At 48.0% G+C, this 22,900-nt stretch overlaps 1 protein-coding gene across 1 annotated transcript in view; it reads left to right on the top strand.

Moving 5' to 3' along the window:
* Positions 1-22,900, top strand: part of Tiam2 (TIAM Rac1 associated GEF 2) — a 95,641-nt gene that overhangs the window by 26,396 nt on the left and 46,345 nt on the right. The window contains exons 8-12 of the mRNA XM_051205991.1: positions 3,298-3,456; positions 4,915-5,019; positions 5,495-5,573; positions 7,878-7,970; positions 8,751-9,014. Of these exons, the coding sequence (XP_051061948.1) occupies positions 3,298-3,456; positions 4,915-5,019; positions 5,495-5,573; positions 7,878-7,970; positions 8,751-9,014 (700 nt within the window). The remainder of the gene's footprint in view (positions 1-3,297; positions 3,457-4,914; positions 5,020-5,494; positions 5,574-7,877; positions 7,971-8,750; positions 9,015-22,900) is intronic.

Raw genomic sequence — 22,900 nt, 5'->3', positions numbered from 1 at the left:
TGTTTTATCTGGCTCATTGAAACCGAAGCGTGTGTGTTTTCAGCTTGGATGACACTGGCCCTTCCTGAGGAAATCAACACAAGCTTTCTCTCCAAAAGGGCAAAGCTTAAAATAACTTAGAAGATCTCTGTTCACTGAGTAGACTTTTTTTTTTTTTTAAACTGGTTCTAATTAATTCATTCCACATTCTTTGATTCCATTGAATAAGCAGGTTTCTCCTTTCCCATATTTAATACATGTGTGTGTACACATGGGGGGGTGTACAGCAAGAAACACATCTAGTTTGTCATTGTGGGAGGCCTCTTGAGAGGCCTCCATCACGGATGGCCTTGGTTCTGATAGGCATCTTCTGTGAAGGAAAGGATGCCTCCGTGAAGGTGCAAGTTCAAAGCTGTCCTAGAATTGAGCACAGAGGGATGGTTTCTGTCGTCCTTTCTTCCATCCTCCATCGGTTTCTCACACATTTATTTTGTTCAAGACTTGCCTTCTTTTAATGAGGTTAAGGAATTTTTTTTTTTTCTTGAAAGTTGGGACTATTGAGAACCCGACACTGGCAAAGCGAATTTGAGTCAGATGCAGGCAGAGAGCCCTGACCTTCCACGCTGGTTGGGTGTGAGTCTCGAGTGGCGGCATCATCATCCTGGTGTACTGGGTGTATTCTGGATGTGAGACACCATATAAAGGGCTAGAAGAGTCTGTGGAGGAGGAAACAAAGACCATGCTATGTCTTGCTACTCCAAGTGGGTGAACCCAAAGCTAACCCTCGTGTGAGCTGGGTTGTGCTATGTCAAGAACTTAGTAGTGGTCTCTAACTAGTGAATCCAACAGTAGAGCCATGGGTCAACAGAGGAAAGCAATTGAAATGAGCAGAACTTTGGAGACGGGGGCGGTGTGCACCTTTTTATGAGGTTGTCTCAGGAGACAGTTTGTTCAAGTAGGGTGCAGTTTGTGTAGTAGAATCTGGACCATTAAGTCATATCTATTGTGGCTAGAAGTTAATTGGCAGGCTTCCGGGTCCATGTTGTGTTGTAGGGAGGAGACCTGACTCAGATCTAGACTTGAGGGGTCAGAGCCCTTCTGTACTACAGGCGGTGGTTGAATAAGCTTAAGAAAGATCTTTAGAACTCCTGTACCCATTCTTCTCACCTGGTAAGTAGAGGGTCATGACAGTGCCCACCTAACAGGGTGATTGTGGGTGAACTGGCAGCCGGGTGGGGGTTTATTTTATGTGAAGGGAGTCTCCTAAGGATGGATAGCCAGAGTTGAGGAAAAGCAGGGAGCCATGGTGTGGCATGGATGTCAATTTCCTGGAGTACCTGTCCATCCTGTACTCTCCCTGAAGGACAGTGAAGGGGGATGTCCTTCTGTATATATGTTTCTTGTATTGGTTGATTGATAAAACACTGTTCGGCCTATAGAGGCAGGAAGAAATGCGGGGCTAGGGGGCGAGGAGAATTCTGGGAAAGGTAGGCAGAGAGGCTCAGGAATGGGTCGCCATGTAGACCACAAAGGAGTAACAGGCCCGGGTATTCTACAGTAAGTCAAGACCATGTGGAAATACATAGATTAGTAGTTATGGGTTAGTAATTAAGAGAGAGCTAGCCAATGAGATGCCCTAGCCATTGGCCAACAGTTTATAATTAATAAAAGTTTTTGTGTGTTTATTTGGGGCTGAGAAGGGCAACCAAGAGGACCTGTCGGGACAAGAGAAACTCCTGCAACAGGACATAGTGAAGTTGCTATGCAGTGGTTTCTGTTCTTTTGAATTTCTTACTCCACAGCGACCTCTGCTGGGATTTCAGTTTTATTTTTCAATGAGCTTTGTTTAAGACTCTCACCAGGATGCTGGGTAGAGCTCCTGTCCCAGTGACAGAAGTGCCTGGGGGAATGAGGAAGCCCTTACCCACCTGTCCCCTCAGCAGAGAGAATCCCAGTGCCCACCTAGCACCCTAGGCTCAAGGCATCTGCTTCTGTCTTCTCTTTTCTCCTTGGCGTGTGAGGAGACTTCGGTTCAGGCCGTGATCATCTTCCTAGGAAGATGCACTAGTGTTGAGTCATGACGGATCCAGTTACAACACACTTCAGAACTGAGTATCCCGTTTCCAAACAGACAGCACAGAAGGATGGGTTCTTCCCCCTCTCTGCCCAGGCCTGTTCTTTGGAATGTCTTTTTTTTTTTATATCGAGTTTGGCTCTGCACAGTTTACTGTGTTTAAAGAAATGCATGGAATTAACAGTAAAAACCACCCATCAGTGTGATTGTTGTGAGGTCTGAGTTGTGTGGAGTAAAGTGAGAGCATTGAATCTATACGTTATTGCTTGTCAGCCTATAAGACAGCTTCATGTATGTGGGCTCCTTTGCTCATAAAGATTTGTCTCGTTGGTTTATAAATATCAGCAGTGAGCAACGCTTCCTTTTGCAAAGTGGTAAACAGAGGCTCAGTAAATTGCAGTTTGTTTGTTTTGAGGTAGGCTATTACTAAGTAGCTCTGGCTGGCTTGGAATTCACTTTGTAGATGAGGCTCAGACGGAAATCTCAGGGGTCTCCCGGGCCCTGCAGGGATGAAAGGATATACCAGCTCATTCATCTGAAACATGTCTGGCTAAGTAGCAGCACTGGGGTTTGGTTCACCATAGTGTCCCTTCAGGGATCTAGCGCGAGGAAATGCTTCACTGCTGAGTGCACAGTCACCACGATTTTCATCAGTCTGAACAGTGTAGGTTAACATGAAGTAACTGGCTGTGATGGGGGTGATCTAGGAAAGTGTCTGGGAAAGTTCCCGAAGGTGGTATCTTTGGGGATGATTTCCTGACAGAGTGGCCCTGTCTGACACAGCAGGAACATAGAGAGATGTACTCTCCACTAGAAGTTAGATTTTTAAAAGTTAAACAGGAGAAAGGACAATCACACAGGGAGTTGAGTTTAGACCTGGGGTAGGGCACAGACAGACAGACAGACAGATGCCAATCTCTGTGGATGAGAACCTCTGGAAGCCGGGAAGGATTGAGATTAGATGCCCACTTCCCAGTACCTCTTCTCCACCAGGGCTCTGCAGCAGGGAGACTGGGCTTGTTCTGAGCTGCCCCAGTGGCAGAGTAGAAGGAGTCTCTCTCTCTGTCTGTATAGAGAGAGAGTGAAGATCCAAAGGCTGTCTGTCTGTCTGTCTGTCAGCTTGGTTCCACCCAAAGGCTGCCCCAGAGTGGTGTGAGAGAATGTTTTGTCCCTCCCCACCCCTCCACCCCCGTTGTGGTTTCTATTGTTCTTATCTGACCTGTCTGCTTTCTCACCGGACTCAGGTCCACGATCGGCATCCTTACGACCCCGCAGTAGACAACGCCCTCAGAGACAACACGTGGGAAACCCAGACTTACGTTCACTTCCCGGACAATGAGGGAGTTACTGTGGTCGTGAAGCCTGAGCACAGAGTGGAAGACGTGCTCACATTGGCGTGCAAGGTGATGATGGATTTTGCTGTAGAAACACATATGTCTCAACGGAGAGGAAGGTTAATGCACTCCTCTGTGGGGTGTTAAAACCAAGCTTTCCACACGAGAATGGGTTAACATTGTCTAGTTAGTTAATGAGCCCTTAATGGTTCTATGCTTCCATGAAGACCCTGCATTATCCCACATAAATTTTTCACCTATATCTAGGGTCATTTGTGACATCTGTTGCTGTTCACGTTACTTAGATGAAGTGGCTTGTGTGCTGTTAAGTACGTAGCTCATTTCCATTCACAGTTGCTTCCTGGACACTTACGGAGTTGGTGGTTATTCATTCTTCCAACTGCACTTTATTCCCAGTGTGACAAGGACATGTAGGATACATCCATCCAGCACTGGCAGGTCTGACACTCTTAGACCACCAGGTGGCAGAGTAGAGCCGAAAGATTTAAGGGACAGCTGTTCATGAGAGGCATGAAGATGTTTTAGTCCTCTCTCATACTTGGCACTGAAGCATTAGCATCCTGTATGCGTGCACATGTGTGCGTGCGTGCGTGCGTGCGTGTGTGTGTGAGTGATTTTATCTTTAGGACCTTAACTGCCCTCTCCCCCAGTGCCTTTCCTTCAGAAAAGTCTGGCTATTGATCTGTATAGGTGACACAAACTGCTACAGTGATACTTTCTGAGTGGGAGGCCGGGGGTTGGCTAATCCTGTTTGGAGCACAGACCTGAGGTAAACACACTCGGCTGCTGAAAGTATAGGGAGAGAGGAGGGAAGGGCAGGGGGTGCAGGTATGCACATTCCACACGCGCGCGCACACGCACACACACACACACACAGAGGGGGAGGGGGGAAGGGGGTGCAGGTATGCACATTCCACACACACACACAGAGAGAGAGAGGGGGGAAGGGGGTGCAGGTATGCACATTCCACACACACGCACACACACACACACACACACACACACACAGAGGGGGAGAGAGAGAGGGAAGGGATGCAGGTATGCACATTCCACACACATGCACACACACACACACACACACATAGAGAGAGGGGGATGAGAATAGCTCTGAGCTCTCACTTTCCTTTTGAAAATACTTTGAACCACGACATCCTGAAGCCTGTAGAATTGAACACATCTTAGAAATCTCTGTACTTTCCTGAGAAACATCTGAAAGCCATCCTAAGGGAGATGGCTGGTGTGGTGGGATGCAGTCCCTTAACTTCCTGTGGTGAACCTCACACTTTGTGATGGCAGTACTTAGAGGAAATCTTAACAACGAATTTTGAGCCTTCTTGTTCTGGTTTGTGCCTTGGAATTTTGAGTTTCTCCCTACATCCGGACTGAGCAAATTACGTGCAGGTGCTTTTTGAGATTTTTGACAGTGCTCTGTCGTGAGCCTCCTGAACACTGGTGATGTTGGGACAGAGCAATGAGGCTCCAAAGAACCAATCGCTTTCTTTGCAGATGAGACAGTTGGAGCCCACTCACTACGGTCTTCAGCTTCGGCAAGTGGTTGACGAGAGCATCGAGTGGCATGTGCCCGCCCCATATGAATACATGCTGGAGCAGGCAAGTGGGCCGTGGGGGTCGGGCGGGAGGCGCTGTCCAACCACATCCACGTCCAATCTCACAGCCCAGGCGGGCCTCAAACTCCTTGTGTAGCTGAGGATGACCTTGAGATTCTGATCCTCCTGCCTCCACATCCTGAGTGCCTGGTATATAAATGTGTGCTACGATGCTCCGTGTGCGTGCGTGTGTGCGTGCATGCGTGTGATGGCTTGGGGTTTGTCCTGCTCGGTGAGCACTCTGCTGACTCAGCTCTTTCACTGGCTCTCTGCATGTTCTCAATCTTGAAGACTGTTCACACTTGGTGCTTGATTTGTTAACAGCCCTCATGTAAACAGTATCGTAATTTTCCCGTGTGTGTGTGTGTGTGTGTGTGTGTGTGTGTGTGTGTGTGTGTAGGGGGAGAATGTGTCAACATAATTTCCCAAGCTTGTGCAACGTTAGATCCTTGGGTTCTGTTTGCTTTCATCTTTCTTAGGTCTATGACGAAATTGAAGTTTTCCCACTCAATGTATATGATGTGCAGCTAACCAAGACTGGGGACGCAACTGACTTCGGTGAGTGTTGCGAGCTCTCTCCGGACCCCAGGAGCCTGCTGTCCTTCCCGCCTCTCCTCCCCCCCTTTTATTATTTATTCTATCAGGATGGGCTGGTACATGTCAGTATTGGGGGAGATGGCAAGGCAATCACAGGACCGATAAGGAATGTGACAGGTTGCAGTAGTGTTGACATAATGAATTAACTATGCGTGGTGGCGCTCTCAGGGTTCACCCAGGAGCCCAGACAAGGCTGCTTTGATCCATTTGTGCATACGTGTCTGCTACTTGCCTGGAGGCCGGAAGAGGGCATCTGATCCCCGGGGTCTGGAATTGCAATCAGTTGTGAGCTGTCCAACTTGCATGCTAGGAGCAGAATGTGGGTCTTCTGAGCCCTCTCTCCAGCCCCACGGGGCTTCATTTCATACTTAGGGTCGTATCAACCTGGAGTGCTGTTCTTTCCTGATCCTTCTACCAGGATAGAAATCTTAGCTACCTTTCAAGAACACGTGGATGACTTAACTGGAATAAGCCTCTCTGTGTGCTTATCTCCCTCTGACCTGAGCTTATCTCCCTCTGACCCGAGTTTAAACAATTAAGGGTCATCGTCAGTGCTGAACGTCCGTTTTCCTTGGTCTTTACTAAAACCCAGCTCTAAGGTCTTGGTAGACTTTGCTGAAGTCCCAAATTGCACCTCACAAGAGGTAAAGCACCTTTACCCATGAGAAGTCAGCAATTAGATAAAGGTTGGTGAAACAGCCAAGGAGAGGCTGTTTTGGTCGTGCTAAAACTATTGTCACAGCATAGACACCTCCTTTAAAACAATTCAAGTTGGTAATATACTAAAATTGTAATATGTTCAAGTTCTCACACTTTTGGACTCTGTCTTAGTTACGCACTCAGCTGTGTTGGTTTGCCTTGAGACCGGTCTCACTTTGTAACCCACACTGGCCTGGGGCCCCAGGATGTCCTCAGAACTTGTAGTGATTCCCCTGCCTTGTGCGGAGACCGGCCATGTCCGCTGTAGACTCGCACTGGTTGCGTATGAGTTGGTTTCGTTTGGAAACCCTCTGTCTTTCCCATACTCCTCTTGGCATTCGCTTTGCTTCCCATGGCTGCCATGTCTTCTTCCCATCTGAGTGAATGAGTATAGACTCTGCTTGAGGCTCTGAGGAGACACGGGGGAAGAGGACATTTTCCTTCTCCTCCAGGAGTTTAGCGCCGGGAAGCCTGAATGTGGAAGTATGGTCTCCACCCTGGCAGTGGTGGCGGGGTCTGAGGGAGCATGCATTGCAAACAGGACGTGTACTGGGTTTTGCGAACACATCTATATAAATCACGGGATCCATTCAGGCAGCTTCCTCACATTCTCTTTCTCTGTGTGTGTGAATCCAGGTGTGTCCATGCCTGGACGCACGTGTGGAGGACAGTGGACAACCTTGGGTTATATCGTTGAGTGTTTGCTTTTTGAGACAGGGTTTATTTGTGGGCTGGCTTTCCACTGCATGGGCTAGGTTAACTCCAAGCTTCCAGGCAGTGTTGAGTCTCAACCTCCTGAAAGAATGCTGGGAAGCTGGTGATCATGCTGGGCTTTTTTACATGGGTTCTGGGGATTCGAACTCTGATCCTTAGGCTTGTGCAGGCGCATGCTGTGCAGTGTCTACCAAACCATTGCCCAACCCTAGTCTTTAGCTCTCTTGAAAACACCTCATTGCATTTCAGTGAGAGTATCCTTTAGTCGTAACTTATAAAATATAAAGGGCTGTTTTAACTGTGGTGAGATAGAAGTACATAAAATAGATCATCTGAACCCTTTATCCTTGGCAACAAAGTACATCTGTGTCTGTGAGTCACCCTCACCATCACCCTCCATAGCTCTCATTTGGCAGAACCGGAGTTTTGCATCCACAGGATGCTAGCTTACTTCACTTAGCATTAATGTCTTCAGGTTTCACCCCATTATAGGATGTGCCAGAATTTTCTTTTTAAGGCTGAGTAATGTCCTACCATCTGTCTACGCCACATTCTGTCTGTCCTTAATCTCTCCACTTGTCAGCCAGGCTATTCCCAGTAGCTGGCTGCTGTGAACGTGCTGCTGTGTACAGATGCAACTGTTGATTAAGGTTGCACACTCGTGTGTCTAAACCCTCCAGTCCTGTGGGTTCCTCTTTCCCTCTCCTCTTGCTAAATAATAGCACTTTCAAAATGCTTGTAACTGACTTCTCAGGAGGCTGCGTTTTTAAGAAAGGTGTTGGGGGATATGCCCCTGCCTAGGCTGGGGAGACAAAGGAGGCGAACTCATGTCAGCTCTGTTTTCCTTCTCAGGGTTTGCAGTCACAGCTCAGGTGGATGAACTCCAGCATCTCAGCCGGATATTTATAAGCGACGTTCTCCCCGACAGTCTGGCGTATGGAGGAGGTCTGTGTGGGGCTGTGTGTGGCTCTCTGAGTTTCTAACTGTGAGATGCATCTGCCTCGGGAGGTTGTTTGCAATTGTGTCAGATGATAATTTCCCCTGGAGTTCTTGAGAAAGAGTTTACTTGAAAGTACACATGTTGTATATATAAAGCATTGTTTGTATAAAGAGAGTTTTCACACAGGTGTGTGTGTGTGTGTGTGTGTGTGTAAAGAGACTGTTAGACTGATGTGTGTGTGGGAGTTATTGAGAAAGAATTTACTTGAAAATACATATATGCACATATAAAGTATTATGTGTGTGTAAAGACAGTATTCATACAGGTGTGTGTAAAAAAGATTTCATAAGATATATATGTGAGAGTTCTTGAGAATTTTCTTGCATGTATATATGTATACATATATAAGTGTATATATATATATACACACACAAAGTCTTGTTTGTTTGTAAAGAGTATTCTCACACACACGCTCACGCACGCTCACACACACACACACACACACACACACACACAGTACTCACACAAATGTCCATTAGAAGAAGGGAAGATTGTGTGAGACAGAGAGAGACCCAAAGAAAATGCTCGATAAGCAGTTACCCAGACTGTATTCAGAACGATCTGCCTAATGCCAGCTCAGAGCTGGGCTATGGCTTAAACTTCTGCCTAATGATGCATTTTCTACCTGGTCAGGGGTTGACACTTGCAGCTTGCTCTAATCTTAGAATGCATCTCTGTAATCTCTCTCCCCCTCTCTTCCTGTTTTCCCCCTTCCTGGTCCTCAGGGCTGAGAAAGGGCAACGAAATCATGACCTTAAATGGGGAAGCGGTGTCTGACCTTGACATCAGGCAGATGGAGGCCTTGTTTTCTGAGAAGAGTGTTGGACTTACACTGATTGCCCGGCCTACAGACACACGGACAACCCTGTGCACTTCCTGGTCAGACAGTGACCTGTCCTCCAGGGACCGGAGACATCTGCCACCCTCTCCCAACCAGTCCCAGCTGCTGGAGGAATTCCTGAATAACTTGAAAAAAACCTCCACGAATGGTAAGGCTCTGTTCCATCTCTATCTCGAATTGCTGGTGCTTCGACTGCAAGTTCAGGTTTTATAAGCATTCAAAGAATGCTCCCTCACTCACTAGGGCAAGAACACAGGTACAAACTGGGGTAGATTTATCAAGAGTCAGTTCGCTTTAGCAATTAGAATGCCTTCAGAAAAATTGACAATGACCATTTTATTTGTTCTCGTTCAAAACAGTCTTTAAAACCATAGCGTCTTTGAAAAGAATTCACATATTCAGTATCGACATTACGTTCAGTATCCACATTGCCTGTAACCGATTGCAGGCCAGAGCTTGCATATACCCCTGTACTGGAGGAATATGTTTTCAGACGGAGTCCAAGAAGAATCCACTTTGCAGTGTTCTGTTTGGGTCCTGGAATGTGGGGCAGTGTTTTGTTCTTGTTTTTCTGTTCGGAGGGCTGGTCTCTCAGAAACAGCAAACTTTGAATGTAGTCCGTGGGCTGATTTCAGAACTTGGGGAAGGCCCGACTGAAGAGCGTCTGTCAGTACAGTTTTCCAAGTGAAATACTGTCTGAGCAATCATGTGGAAATGGGTTTTCTGAACTTGCTGCTTACCATCTCTCTGGACTCTTCTGTTTGATTCAGAGGCCCTAGCTGAGTACCCTGCCCTTCCCTCTGTCACCATGGAGAGTCCAGGTCAGCTTCCCTATGAGCATGAGATGGCTCTTGATTCTGGGAACACCTGAGTTGTTTGTTTTGATTTTCACACTGTCCTGCATTGCTAATGGGTTTGCACTAGAGATCTCTATATGCTGACAGGATGAATTCAGTGGTAGAGTGGGCTTCTGAGGTCAACAAGGTAGGTATCTGATGCTTTTGCTTCCTCTCCTGGGGCATTCTTCCCATCTAAAATATCATGAAGTTGACGGTTGGCATGGAAAAGTGGGCGTCACGAGACAGAAATTTTGATGGAGCTAATTCATGGATGGTGATATTGGGACAATCGTTCAGCTCTTCTGAGCCTGAGCCTGTGTTATGTGTCCATTGTTGGATTGATTGTTCTTAAGGGACATCCCCTACCTGCTGTTCCTCTGCATTTTGTCACAATCAGAAGGTACTGCAGCCTGTATTATCTTTCCTATTCTGGAAATGAACCTCTACAGAAATAGCAAAAGATGCATGTAGATTTATTATTATTTTTTCAATAGGAAGAACCAAATAGGCAAGTTAAGCTTGTCCACCAGCTTTTGCAGTCCTGGATTCTTGTTGCCTCCCAGAAAGCATCCCGTGTCTGTATGCATGGGAAGTTGACAACGTGTGGGAATAGAAAACTTGTCTGAAGTCTTTCTTTGGCCTGTCTGGGACAATATAGACATCTGCTGGTACCTTCCCCGCGTGGGGCTTCCCTTCCAGCTAGACTAGAGTGTTCTAAGGTTTAGCCCCTTTCTCAGGCAGAGCACAAGCTCTTGGGCCCCGGGACTTAGGGTTTATCCTTTGTTTTTGAGCTTCAGGTGACTGTCCCACACTTGTGTGCCACAGTGAGCTGCTTTTTGAAACACTGTGCAAAATTGCTTTTTTTTTTTCCATTTTCATTTTCGATGTAGTTGTGTTGCTTGGAAACTGGGTGCTTGGAAGGGTAGGAATAGAATCTGGGGTGAGTAGGAGAGAAATGGGGGAAAAGAAGACAGACCAAGTTTCTCATTTGGACACAACGCTGTGCTTACAAGGGGAGCTTGTGTATGGATGTGCTGAGACTTGGGTGTGGGGACAGTCACCCGGGTCCTAAGTCAGGCCTGGATTTGAGGATTGGGTACTCTTAGGGTCAGTGAGAATTCTGAGATGCATCCGCAGCATTCTCCAAGCGGCTGCTGGTAGTGAGTTATGAGAGTACAGGGAGCCCTTTTGTACACACGCCACTTGTGGGCCGTCTTCCCTTCCCGTCCCTCTTCACTACTGTGTGGTCACTTGCTGCTAACTGCTGGTGGCTAGTCCTCTGCTCACGTTGCTCCGTGAGAGTCCTCATGGTGTCCCCAACTCTGGTGTGGCAAGGATCCTAGGCTGGTAACTCAGCCCCCCTTGCCTGTCTGTCCCAGCTTCGTCTTTAACCCTTTGTTTGGAAGCCAGGCACAGTGTCTTTCGTCACCTGTATCCTAAATGCGTGGAAGGCTGAGGCAAGAAAACGGCGAATTCCAGGCCAGGGTGGGATAAAAGTAACATCCTCTTTCAAAATAAATAACAATACCAAAAAGCCCTCACTTGGATTTATTTTACTGTGAAATAGGAGAAAAGCAAGCCCAGTAGTCGTATTATAATATTAAAATTTATTCAAACGAACACTGAAATAGCTTTGGAGGAGGGATTTTTAAGATAATGCTGGGCATTCACATTACTGTGCTTAGTTATACATGTCTCACCAATGCATGACCATGGCTAGAAGTCACTCTGTACTTGGAAAGGAGGGAGAGAGGTAAGGATGGCCCGAGTCCATTCTACAAAGGCTGGTCTCCACCTAGTGATGCTTCTGAGGAGTAGAACCAGCTTTTTCAATAGGGGAACGTGGAAGAGTCCCATGAGGGGCAGGAAGTAAGGTGTGTATTGGTGGTGGGGGCATATTTGCCCATCTCAGGGATTGGATGCAGGCCCCTTTCCTGCTGGGTGTTAAAGGGCTGAGAACGGGCTGCATCTGGCTCTCGGCTCTCATGGAGGTGGGAGCAGGATGTGAGAGCCCTTGATAATTAGAAAATTTGGCAAATGAGTCTCAAACTCACCTCCTGAGCTTGAGAAAGGCGGGTTCCTGGGTTCTGGTGTGTGAGCACCTCCTGCAGACAGTTAGGATCAGGCCTGTGGCTGAGCCATTAGGTCTCTTGTCCACAGGAGGGAGGGTACCCCAGCCCTCCTGAGCTGAGGTCCCGAGGATCCGGTAAGATAATGTGTCCTGTTCTTATTAAATATGCTGGCATCTTGGGTAGCATCCATCAGTTAGGGATCGAGCCCCAGCCCAGCATCCTCCTTCAGAATGCTCCAGAAGTGGCTGACACTTGGTTGGCATTCCTCCCTTGCCCCTTGCCCCTGCCAAGGGCACGGTGGTCCTATTAACACAGGAGGCTGAGTGCAATGGATTCCCAATGTCCTCCTTACTCTTGTGACTCTGGTCCCACAATAGAAGCCACAGGACCACAGTGTTGGTAGCAAAGTGCCTTTGACTCCTGAGAAATGAATGGCTGTTTGATTTCTGCTTCACATGTCTGAGTTCCTACGATAGTTACCTGTGCCAGGGAGAGCAAATGTCTGCAGGCTATATTTGACTCAAGTGGATGCACTAGTAGAGAATTTTTACAGAGAGAATTAATTTTATCCCTGGATTTCCCCCAAAGAGGCCAGTGTTATTTTTGACTCAACAAGGCCACCATTGAAGGAGTTGGGTGTGCCCAGGCTGTTTGTGCTCGGATCCGTTAGGGCTGCTTTTGTGATTTATGCGTGAAAACTCCTTTCCCGGTGTTTGCTGGCTCTTGAGCAACCTCAGCAGCTTTTAGGAAAGTCTCCCCCGGCACGAAGTTTTTATGTAAACACTAGACTTCCCGTGGCATTAATGGTTTTTTCAGGCAACAGCTTGTGAGGGCCAGAGGTACATTTAGCAGGACGAAAATAGAGATCAGTGTTCCTGCTACTTGAGTTTATACGCAGATGGTGCTTTCCAGACACAGAAGGTAACTGTGGCCAGAGGTGTCTGTACATTCTGTGACCCCCTTTTGAATCATTTGTCTGAATTTGAATCATTTGTCTGAATTGGCATCTGAGTGGCGGAGAGTCTTAAGCTATCAGACACCACTTGGGTGTAAATTTGTTCTTGATGATTTTGAGACAGGGTCTCACTGTGTAGCTCTGGCTGTCCTGGAGCTCACTGTATAGAGGTTGGCCTTGAACTCACAGAGATCTAACTGCTTCTGACCTAAGTGCTGGGGATAAGAGCCTGCCTGCACCACTACGCCCAGCCAGTAATTGTGTTCTTGGCTTGTTCTTGGGAATGTATGTGTCTACTGTACTGGAGCCAGGTTTGCTGTACCACGCCTACTTCTCTTTATGAGTGGGAGGGCAGTTTGGCTTCCATGAAGTTAGAGTGACCAACAGCTTTGATTTCTGGGAACACCTTTTTTCTGTGTAAAAATCGCTATTACTTAGTCTGTCTGACCAGCCCAGTTCCCAGATTTTAGCACATACCAATGTCCTCACAGCATGGAGGGCGTACTTGTATAATAATAATAATAATAATAATAATAATAATAATAATAATAATAATAAAAAATAAATCCAATTGGGAAACACTAACTTCAGCCAGAGTTGGAACCTCAGCCTCAGAATGCCAAGGTCCTTCTAGCTGTGCTGCAGGTAGGGATGTGTGGATCTGTCGTTTCTTGGTCAAGGTCAAGTGTGGAATTGAGGGTGTGGTGTGCGGCTACCGGTGGTAGGAATTGAGGTCTTTGGATGCAATTCCCCCCCCCCTTGTGTGTGTGTCTTTAAATTAATTTATTTTTTACATTCCAAGCCCCGTTCCTCCTCCGTCCCCTCCCCCCTCCTTGTCCCTCCCCCTCCCATCTGCTCCTCCGAGAGGGTAAGGCCTCCCATAGGAAGTCTAAGTCTGTTTCATCATCTAGTGGAGGCAGGACCAAGGCTCCTCTCCACCCCACACCTCTGTGTCTAGGCTGGACAAGGTGTCTCTCCATATAGAACGGGCTCCACTAAGTCAGTTTGTGCACTGATGTTAGGTCTTGGACTCGCTGCCAGTGACCTCAGATATTGTCCCAGCCACACCACAGTCACCTGCAAATTCCCTTTGAAAACTGGGTTTTGTTTGGGAGTTTGGTTACCCTTTCCTCACTGTCTAATTTCTTCCCTTGTTTGACTTTTGCTGCATCTTGCAGACAGGAAGATAGGGAGTAGCCAGTGTTGGATATTCTTAAGACACCCCTAGATGAATAGGGAAAAAAAAATGGAGAATAGAGTGCAGTTCACTCTGTAAGGGCAGAGGAGACCAGATTTGGGGGAAATGGACTCTCCGACTTGGGTTTATGTGGTACAGATACTCAGCAAAGGGCCTGGAAGTGGCGGTGGGCATTGGGGGAGATGTGGACAAAGATACTTCCTGCGCAGTAGGCCGCCTGATATGCAGGGGCCTTGGAAAGGAGTAGGCTGGGGCCCAGGCTATGAACCCAGCACAGAACAGCAGCCAAGAATGCCTGACCTTCCCTAGCCATCGGGGGACACAGGGGACGTGTTTGCTGGCCTCTGGACCTCTGGAAAGTACTTGCCTGCCACAATGCCCACCACTAACTTCACTCCCAATGGTCGTCAGCTGTTGACTGTGTCACTCTCTAGAGTGCTGATGCCATGCGTGGCTTCCTGTGCTCACAAGCAAGCCAAGTCTTTAAAGAGAAAGCGTGGCTGTTGGCACACAAAGAGAAATCAGCCCTCACCCTCCGCCGTGGCGTCCAGTGACGCTTGCCCACTTCTGCCCTTGTTTCTCCTCTGGTCTGAAGGTACATCCTCTTCCAGAGTCCATTCCGCTCTTTGAAGGAACTGTCCGTGACTATGGAGTGTTTTAGGGAGGTAGAACCATCAGGGCCTGAGGATAAATGTGATGGGAGACGTGAAGGCCCATGAGGAGCGGGCCACCAGCCAAGGCCCGCTTGAGACGTCTAACAGAGAGAGGAGGAGAGGACTCTGTTTCCTGGTGGAGCTTGGACCACTCTCCTTCTGATCTCTCCTCCAGCCCATAAGACAGTTGCTTTGTTTTCAGGGAGGCAAGCCCTGGGTTTAAAGGCAGAAATACGAAGTTTATCGTAGAGTCCTATCTGTGGCGGGGGGTGGGGTGGATATGGGGATATTTGCCATCTACAGTTGTCCTGCTTACAACATTCTCAGGGACAACTCACTGTTTGAAATTATGGCAACCCCAAGAACAGCAGTATTGTGACAGGATTGGGACACTGGCTGATGCACTCTGCCATTCTTCAGCAGAAGGGCACGAGTCTATCTTTTATTTTTGCATCAGTACCAGGCATGTAAGTGTAGCCACCCAGAGATTACATCATTGAGCATACAAGATACCCATGCCTATTCTATATCCCAAGGGTTTACCTAAAGGGCAGAGAATCGTACTTGTAGCTAAGATGGGAACCCTGGCTTTGTGTTTTGCTCGAGGTCAAGCCTGTGGCGTAACACTTTAGCTCAGAGGGTTTCTTGTTTAAGTTGAGGTGGGGGTGGGGGGCGCGGGGGTGGTGGTGAACTACTATGCTTAAACCTAAATGCAGGAACTTCAGTTTAGACCCACGAAATCAGACACGTGATTTCCTGCCACAGTAGGGGTACACAGCACCCCTGGGCCCTGCTGAGAAAACAGTGTCTTCGGGAAAATAAGCCCCATCCTTGTGTTATTGATTTGGCTTTTTTTTTTGTGACAATGATTTGCTATGCAGTCTAGGCTAACCTTGAACTTGAAATCCTCCTGTTCCTGTGCCCCCTCCATGCTAGAATTAGAGGTGTTTGCCACCATGCCCAACCCGTTTTCCTCCTCCTCCTCTTCTCTTTCACGCATTTATTGAACAGTAGTGAGTATCTGTGGAGTCACAAGGCCTGCTGGAGGAGCAGTAGAAATAAACAATGAGCTGAGCTGATGAAAATCCTCCCCATGGGGATCTTGGTTGGGTCTCCGCCCAAGGAACAGACAACAAGTGAAAGTATGATACACTGTAATGAATGTGAAGGGACAGAAGATGGCCAGGGACAAGGTCAAGGGCGAAAGCAGGGACAGCGGTGTCCTGTTTGCTTTTTCTGTCACCTTGACACAAGCTAGGGTGAATGCAGAAAACACCACATTAAGATTGGCCTGTATGGAAGTCCGTAGAGCATTTGCTCCCTTGGGGATTGCTGTGGAAGGGCCTGGCTCACTGTGGGTGACTGGTGTCCCTGGGTGCCGAGCAAGCCACGGGGAAGCAAGTCAGTAAGCAAGCAGCTCCCCTCCATGGCCTCTGCATCAGCTCCTGCCTCCAGGTTCCTGCCTGACTAACCTTAGCGATGAGCCACAATGTGAGAGTTTGAAGCTAAAACAGACCCTTTCTCCACTTGACTATTGGGGTGGGAGGGGAGGGGGGGTCAGTAAACTTTGGAAATGCAATTGCAGCGTCTCAGTTCCTCTCACTTCATACAATTCAGTTGTGCGCTGTTGTTTTAAAAACATATCTCTGAAGCAGCTTGACTCCTCAGCTGTATTTATATTGTCCACTCCTTTATAAACCCATTTCATCTTTCATCTTCATTTTGCTCTTGGTCTAGCATCTTTGACTTGTTAGGAAAAGGTGTGGCACAGTTCAGACCATCTCATTGTGTGACTCGGTGGTAGCTTTGAATGCGTGCATTTGGAAATGGGTCTGTGAGATGGCTATTGCTTGTCTACTGCCAAGAGTTCTGGCCGGCTGACCCCAGAGCAGGGATAAGAATGCCAGCAGAATTTCTGGAGCAGCAGGGTCCCTGCCCTTGACCTCCCAAGGGTCGGCTGTGAAAGATGGAATCCCCAATGAAGCACTCAGCGGGAGCTAATTGCTCCTAGTCTACTTACCCTTCCTTCCAGCAATCCACCCCCACAAACACACGTTCATGTCCAGCTGCCATTTGTGTATCTAATTCTGACTTTCGTGTCTGTTGAGGAGTAAGCATGTCAGGTTCCTGTGGTGTTTGGGCAGGTTTGTGTAGCAGGATTCACATGATTCTTTGCGTGTCTGTTGAATTTTATCATGTGTGTTTGGGTGTATGTGTGCACCTGTTTATATGTGTGTATCCCCTGTGTGTATGTGAGTGTGTGAATGTATGACAGATGTCTTCCTTGAGGCAGAATCTCTCACCAGCGTTGGATCTTGGCTGACTCATGGAGGGTGGCTGGCTAGCTAGCTCCCAGCGATTCACCTGTCTCTGCCTCCCTGGTGCTGGAGTTACAGCTTCCCCTTCCCATTTCCACCTGTGATGGGGAATCTGACTCGAGTCTTCCTCATGCCTATGTGGCTAGCCTTTTACTGACTGAGCTCTCCCTCCAGGCTCCAAATGCGCCATTTTTAGTTGACAAACATGATGAGCAGAGGGGGCTTCAGATGAGGAACTTTGGTGCCCTGGCCTGAGTGTCAGTCACCAGGTTTGCCTGGCCACTGAATCCTTAGCCACATGGTTGTGTTTCGATCTTCAGTGGGTCGGTAGGGAGGAGGTTCCCACCTTTTCTGGCAGGATTAAATGAGGTGTGAATAAAAAGTTGCTTGTTGTTTTACTTTAGGTTGGTGGGAACGGAAGTTTGTAGGAGCCTTTCCTATGCCTGTTTCTGTTTTAGGATTGTGCTCTATAGGAAGCAGGGAGCTGCCTGTGGGCTATGGGGAGAGGACACTAGCTCTTTGTGCTTTGAGCCCCGAGAGCGCCCTGTCTGACTACCTCAAGTAGGAGTCACTATTTCCTGCCTTGCAGAATTGCCGTCTGCCCGCTTGCCATCACTCACCCATGACGGAAAACCCACTGGCCGTGGGATCTTGGAGGGGCAGTGAGGGAGGGGACTGAGACAGTGCAGCTTGTGCTGCAATTGCTGAGTCACTACGGTGAGTAAATGCCACGGAGTGACAAGAAGGCTTAGAGGAATCTTATTAAGATTTAATCTTCATTTGGTGTGTGCGCGTGCATGCGTGTGCATGTGCGTGTGTGTGCGTGCGTGCGTGCGTGCGTGTGTGTGTGTGTGTGTGTGTGTGTGTTTAGGTACCTCAGAAAGCAGAAGTGAGTGTAAATTATAAGGACTCTGTTAACCTGAAGTTAAGGCATAATTGACGACGGAGGCTTGTCAGGGGTGGTCACCAAAAAGAACCCAAGGAACACACCCCAACCCTTTCGGATTTTTCAATCCAGTGTAACGAAACAGTGGGGCCTGCATCCCACATGGGGGACTCCAGGCTGGCTCATGGCTGTGCCTGGCAGGGAAGCGGATGGTCTGGCCTCGTGTGTCTACCAGCAGACATCCTCAGAGTGAGCCGATGCCACCTGCACTGGCCGCCCTTCACGTCTGCCCCTGCCTTTTCTGCCACGCCACAGAGAAACCCAAATCATACCTAGAAAGGGACATTGGCTCCCCTTCTTCAGGGCGTCGGTTTTGAGCATGTGTTTGAGTTACATTGATGGCAACAGCGTTTATAAAGGGCTATAGGTTCCAAGCAAGTACACCGGGTTCTAGTCCCTGGCCTTGTTACACGTGACTGTGGGCACAGCCCTCTATCTAGTTCCTGTTTTATCCTCCCAAGATGAAGCATAGCGAAGCCAGTTAGAGCTTTTTCCTCCCCCCCCCACCTTACTAATGTTCATTTATTAAGTGGGGTTGAAGGAACAATTTAACTTGTACCGCAATGCCCATGTTTTATAAAAGTTTACAAAGTCAAAAAAGCCAAGCATCAGTATTTTGGTCTTGCAGCAAATCCATTACCTCTTTAAATAGAGCCAGGGCCCGACTGCTGGGAGAGGTGTTGGTTAAGACGGTGATAATAGCTGGCTGTCTCCATGCAAAGATCACACGGGCCCCAGGAACTCTAATTATCCCCCGCTCAGTCTGGTGGAGCAGAGACATGTTATTATCTTACTCTCCCAGCTGGGTAAATCAAGGCACAGGCCCATGATGGCACTGCTAACTCGGACAAGGTCACAGTCAGTCCTAGAAGATGCCACTGTGCTGTTTTTCCATCCATGCGGGAAGTGTTGGCATTTTCACAACTTTTCCTTTATTTATGGTGGCTGTCGTGTAAAGCCTAGTCATAATTCGCCTTGTGGTACAGCAGATACGGGCTGGGAGCCACTGATGGGGACGGGGCTGATGGACTGATGGTGGCTCTTGTTGTCTTAGCTCCATTCCACCTGGGGCTATGGATGACAGGTAGTAACCAGGTGACGCTGGGGAGTTCTCATCTTGGCTGTGAGTCGCTGGGGACCCCGTTGATCACAGTGATGTCCCACATGATGATGGTCCCTGGTGATCCTCCCCGACCCTGTAATCACGTGGCCCCATTCCCTGCGCCTTGCTCTCAGAATCCCCTTGCGGTGGAGTTGTGTTGTAAATCCTAAGTTGTCTCCCGTATCGTCTGCATTGATTCATAACCCTCCCCTGAGAAGCACACTATCAGTCATACGCCGTATGATTTACTTTTAAAGTGTACCTTTCACGACCACAACTAGTATTTATTTCCACATTTGTGCCACCTCAAAAAGGAGTCTCGCGCCCCCCCCCTCCAGAAGTAGCTGTTGTTTTCACCCCCCCTCCAGGAAGTCATGTCATGTAAATGTATGGCCTGCCACGTCTGTTCTCTATGGTACCCTGTCCTGCCAGCTCCCTCCTATAACCTGTCAAGCTTGCTCTTGCCTCCCTAGTGCGGTGTTTCCTAGGTTTGCTTATACTGTGGCACGAACTGACTTTTCACTCCATTCCTTTGCCCTGACTTTTATGCGGCCGAATAGTAGCTCTTGCTGGAATGGACATGCCTTGTGCCTTCTCCCCACATTACAATTCCATCCTCTGCAGACTTTTTGCTATGTTTCTTTCTCGGGATCTTTACATAGAACTCCAAATAACTTGTTTTGAGAGTGTTGGACTTAAAATCCGTTGTACTGAGAGTCGTTGGGGCTGGGAATGTGGCTCAGTGGGTAGAGTGCTTGCCTACCACGCGTAAGACCCTTCTTCAGTCCATGTAAAGCCGGCCTGCTACACATTTGTAATTGCAGGGCTACATGAAACCCTGGCTGAGAGATAGGAAGGAAGAAAGGAGGGGAGAGAAAGTGAGCCTCTAAGTGGCTGGAGTATCGTCTGTCACGTGCCCCTGGGTATAATTAACTGTCACTTGGTTGTTTTTCCAGACGGTGTCACTGTCTGGTGAGACCATGTGTACTTTGGATACTCCCCTTATTCCCCACTCCCTTTCTTCGAGGACCACAGTTCCCAAGTCACCATCATCACCCACATGGGGAACACGGATGCCGACGGAGGGAGAGTTGCCTCCTCCTCCGCTCTCTCGTCCTCCTAAGGAGGCTGAGTGTTACACGAAGCATGGCGGTGGCCAGCTGCCCATCCCTACACTGAAAGCGCTGGCCTCGCTTCTCAATGACTCAAGGAGATTTGTCACCAGGCAGGTGGCCCAGACCCCGGCAGCCTGCTGCCAACATGCACCGACTTCTTGCATTTTGCATCACTAGCTGCATTGTGAACAGTGTTGCCCCACTGGATAGGGACCTTGGGTTAAGTGAACTTGGGAGACTTCACATTTTTCTGGCAGGATATATATGCAGTGATAGAATCGATTTCCCTGCAAGCTTCATGGTGACATTCGAGGCTGTTCTGAATGTCATAGAATAATAATGGAATAATAATGAGTTTTAAAATGGAGAGAGTGAGGGATGGCTCACTTGGTAAAGGGCTTACCATAATGACCTGAGTTTGACCTCGTGTAAAACAAACAAACAAAAATCCCCAAAACTACCACCGTCAACCCCCTACCCCAAACCAGCCATGGTATCATGTGTTTGTAATTCCTGCACTGGGGAGGCAGAGGCAGGCCGATTCCTGGGGCTAGCTGGTCAGCCAGCCTGGCCTACTTGGAAAATTCCAGGCTTGTGAGAGATTCCTTCTTCAAAAACAAACTTTGTGACATAAATCTTGTCCTGAGGAGTGATACCTGATCCTCCACACACGTGTGTATCCTCCTGGGCATAAGCACCTGCACATACACAAAAATGTACAGCCTCAGGCAGACACACAGATACACACACACACACACACACACACACAGAATCTTAATCACAGCCGGACAAGCAGGTTGAATTTTTACATGACAATAATGTGTGGCATCAAATCTTTGGCTTGGGTAGTCTGACTTTGCCTGACCTTGAATGGGGCCTGTTCTGTTACTTTCCTCAGCCTCTGAAGTGTGTATTTATTATTTCATTTAAGCATCATATTGCCATTGTGTTTCTTTGACAGTTAACAAGTAATGTTTGCCTGGATGACAGAGCACAGTAAATGTCCTTAACGAGAGGCATCACAGGACACTGCACTTTAACAACATGAATAAAACTTAAGGAAATGTATATTAGTTAAAAATACCACCACTGTACAAAGCTCACAGACTTCCAATTCAATTGCACTCTATGCAAACTGGCTCCGTGTTTGGTGTGTTCTCTGCGCCGCCTTTTGATATGCAGGTTGAGCGGGAGCTGTGTTGGAGTTGGTGTGGTTTCAGAAGTGGGGTGGGGGGCTCTCAAGTTTGTATGGACAAAATGCTGTTGTTCAACTGGCCACTCTCCCTTACCCAGATATCATCTTCTCTCCCTTACCCAGATATCATCTTCTCTTAAAATTGTTTTTGTCGTTAAGGAAGAAAAGGGCAAAAGATACACAAAGTGAAGGAATTGAGTGGGATGGGGGTTACTCTGGTTCTTGATTCTTCCTGAGCTCTTCCTCTATTGAACTGCATAGTGGGAGTGCCAAGAAAACAAACAAACAAACAAACAAGAAGAAAACCATTGCAGATTAAGACCGGAGTCCACACAAGCGGTACCTGAATGTCAGTAGGTCAGGGGCTGATGGGGCTTCTGCGGCACTCAAATTATTCTCACATGGTGCAGATGGCTTTTGGGATTTTCGTTGTATACGTTTCTTTGTTCCTGTGTCAAGGAACCCGCAAAAGCAGTTTAAGGAAGGGTTTACTTGGACTTATGGTTAGAAGCAATATAGTTGATCGTGGCTGTGAAGGCGTGGTGTTCGGAGCGTGGTGGCCGCTGAGCTGTTGCACCCACAGTTGGGCAGCAGGGAGAGAGTACCTCTCTCCGCCTCTCTCCTCCTTTTATAGTCCAGGGTCTTAGCCCATGGCGTGGTACCCACCACATCTACAGAAAGTCTTCCCACCGTGATGAACTGATCTAGAAACCTTCTAGAAACACGTCCAGAGATTTGTCCCCTCAGTGGATCTAGATCAGGTTGACACAGTTGACCATCACATACGTGGAGGAGAACACAGAAACAAACCCATTCCGAGGATTAGCGCCATTTCTAAGTAAATATAAATCACCTGTTTCAGGCTGCAGAGGTCATGGTCTTTCCAGAGACTTCGACAAACCGAACAGCCAGAAACATGCCGTCCATTCGTTTTGTTCACAACTTTGCCAAGAGGTTTTGCCTTTTTGAAAAGTTACAGCAGTCTTCCAATCCTCTCCCCACTCTACGCCCCATCCCCCACCCCCATGATACCTGGGTGCTTGTCTGTAATCAAACACTGGCACAGGTCATTGTGTCTCTGCAGGGCCCAGGGGCGAGTGACCTACAAATGGCTTTCAGTGTCCTTGGCTCTGCCATTCACATATTGAAAGACAGTTTTGAAAAGCTACAGATTGACTTACCTTTTTTTTCTCCGTGTGGCGTTATTAGGGCAATCTACTTAGCCCTTTATGAGTTGTGGTGGTAGTTGATAATACAGCTTTTATTTTAGGACAGTAGAAATACATGATCAGAACAGCGTCTTTGGAGCTGAAAGCATTGTGATGGGTATACTATGCTTTGAAATGGCGGCATTGTTCGGTGTAGGGTCTCCAGCACTAAATGACAATCCCCATTCTCCTGCCCTCCCCTCCCTATAACAGGTGACTCTTAACCCCTCCAGACTGCAGCAGAGCTTGTCCAGTGTTGTGGCGACTTCCGCTTGAACTGCTGCGATTCCCTAGGCGGAAACACACTGGCTTCGAGCTGTGGAAGCTCAAGTCCAAGGTCAGGACATTAATAGGTTTGGCCATTGGCGCTGCGGTGGCCTTGACCTGTGCATCCTCGTGTGGCAAAAGGTAGAGAGAAGAGCGTACACCACTC

The sequence above is a fragment of the Phodopus roborovskii genome, unplaced genomic scaffold (assembly GCF_943737965.1).
Source record: "Phodopus roborovskii unplaced genomic scaffold, PHOROB, whole genome shotgun sequence".
Lineage (NCBI taxonomy): Eukaryota > Metazoa > Chordata > Mammalia > Rodentia > Cricetidae > Phodopus > Phodopus roborovskii.
The sequence above is the reverse complement of the archived record's forward strand: the minus strand, read 5'-3'. Positions and strand labels throughout refer to the sequence as shown.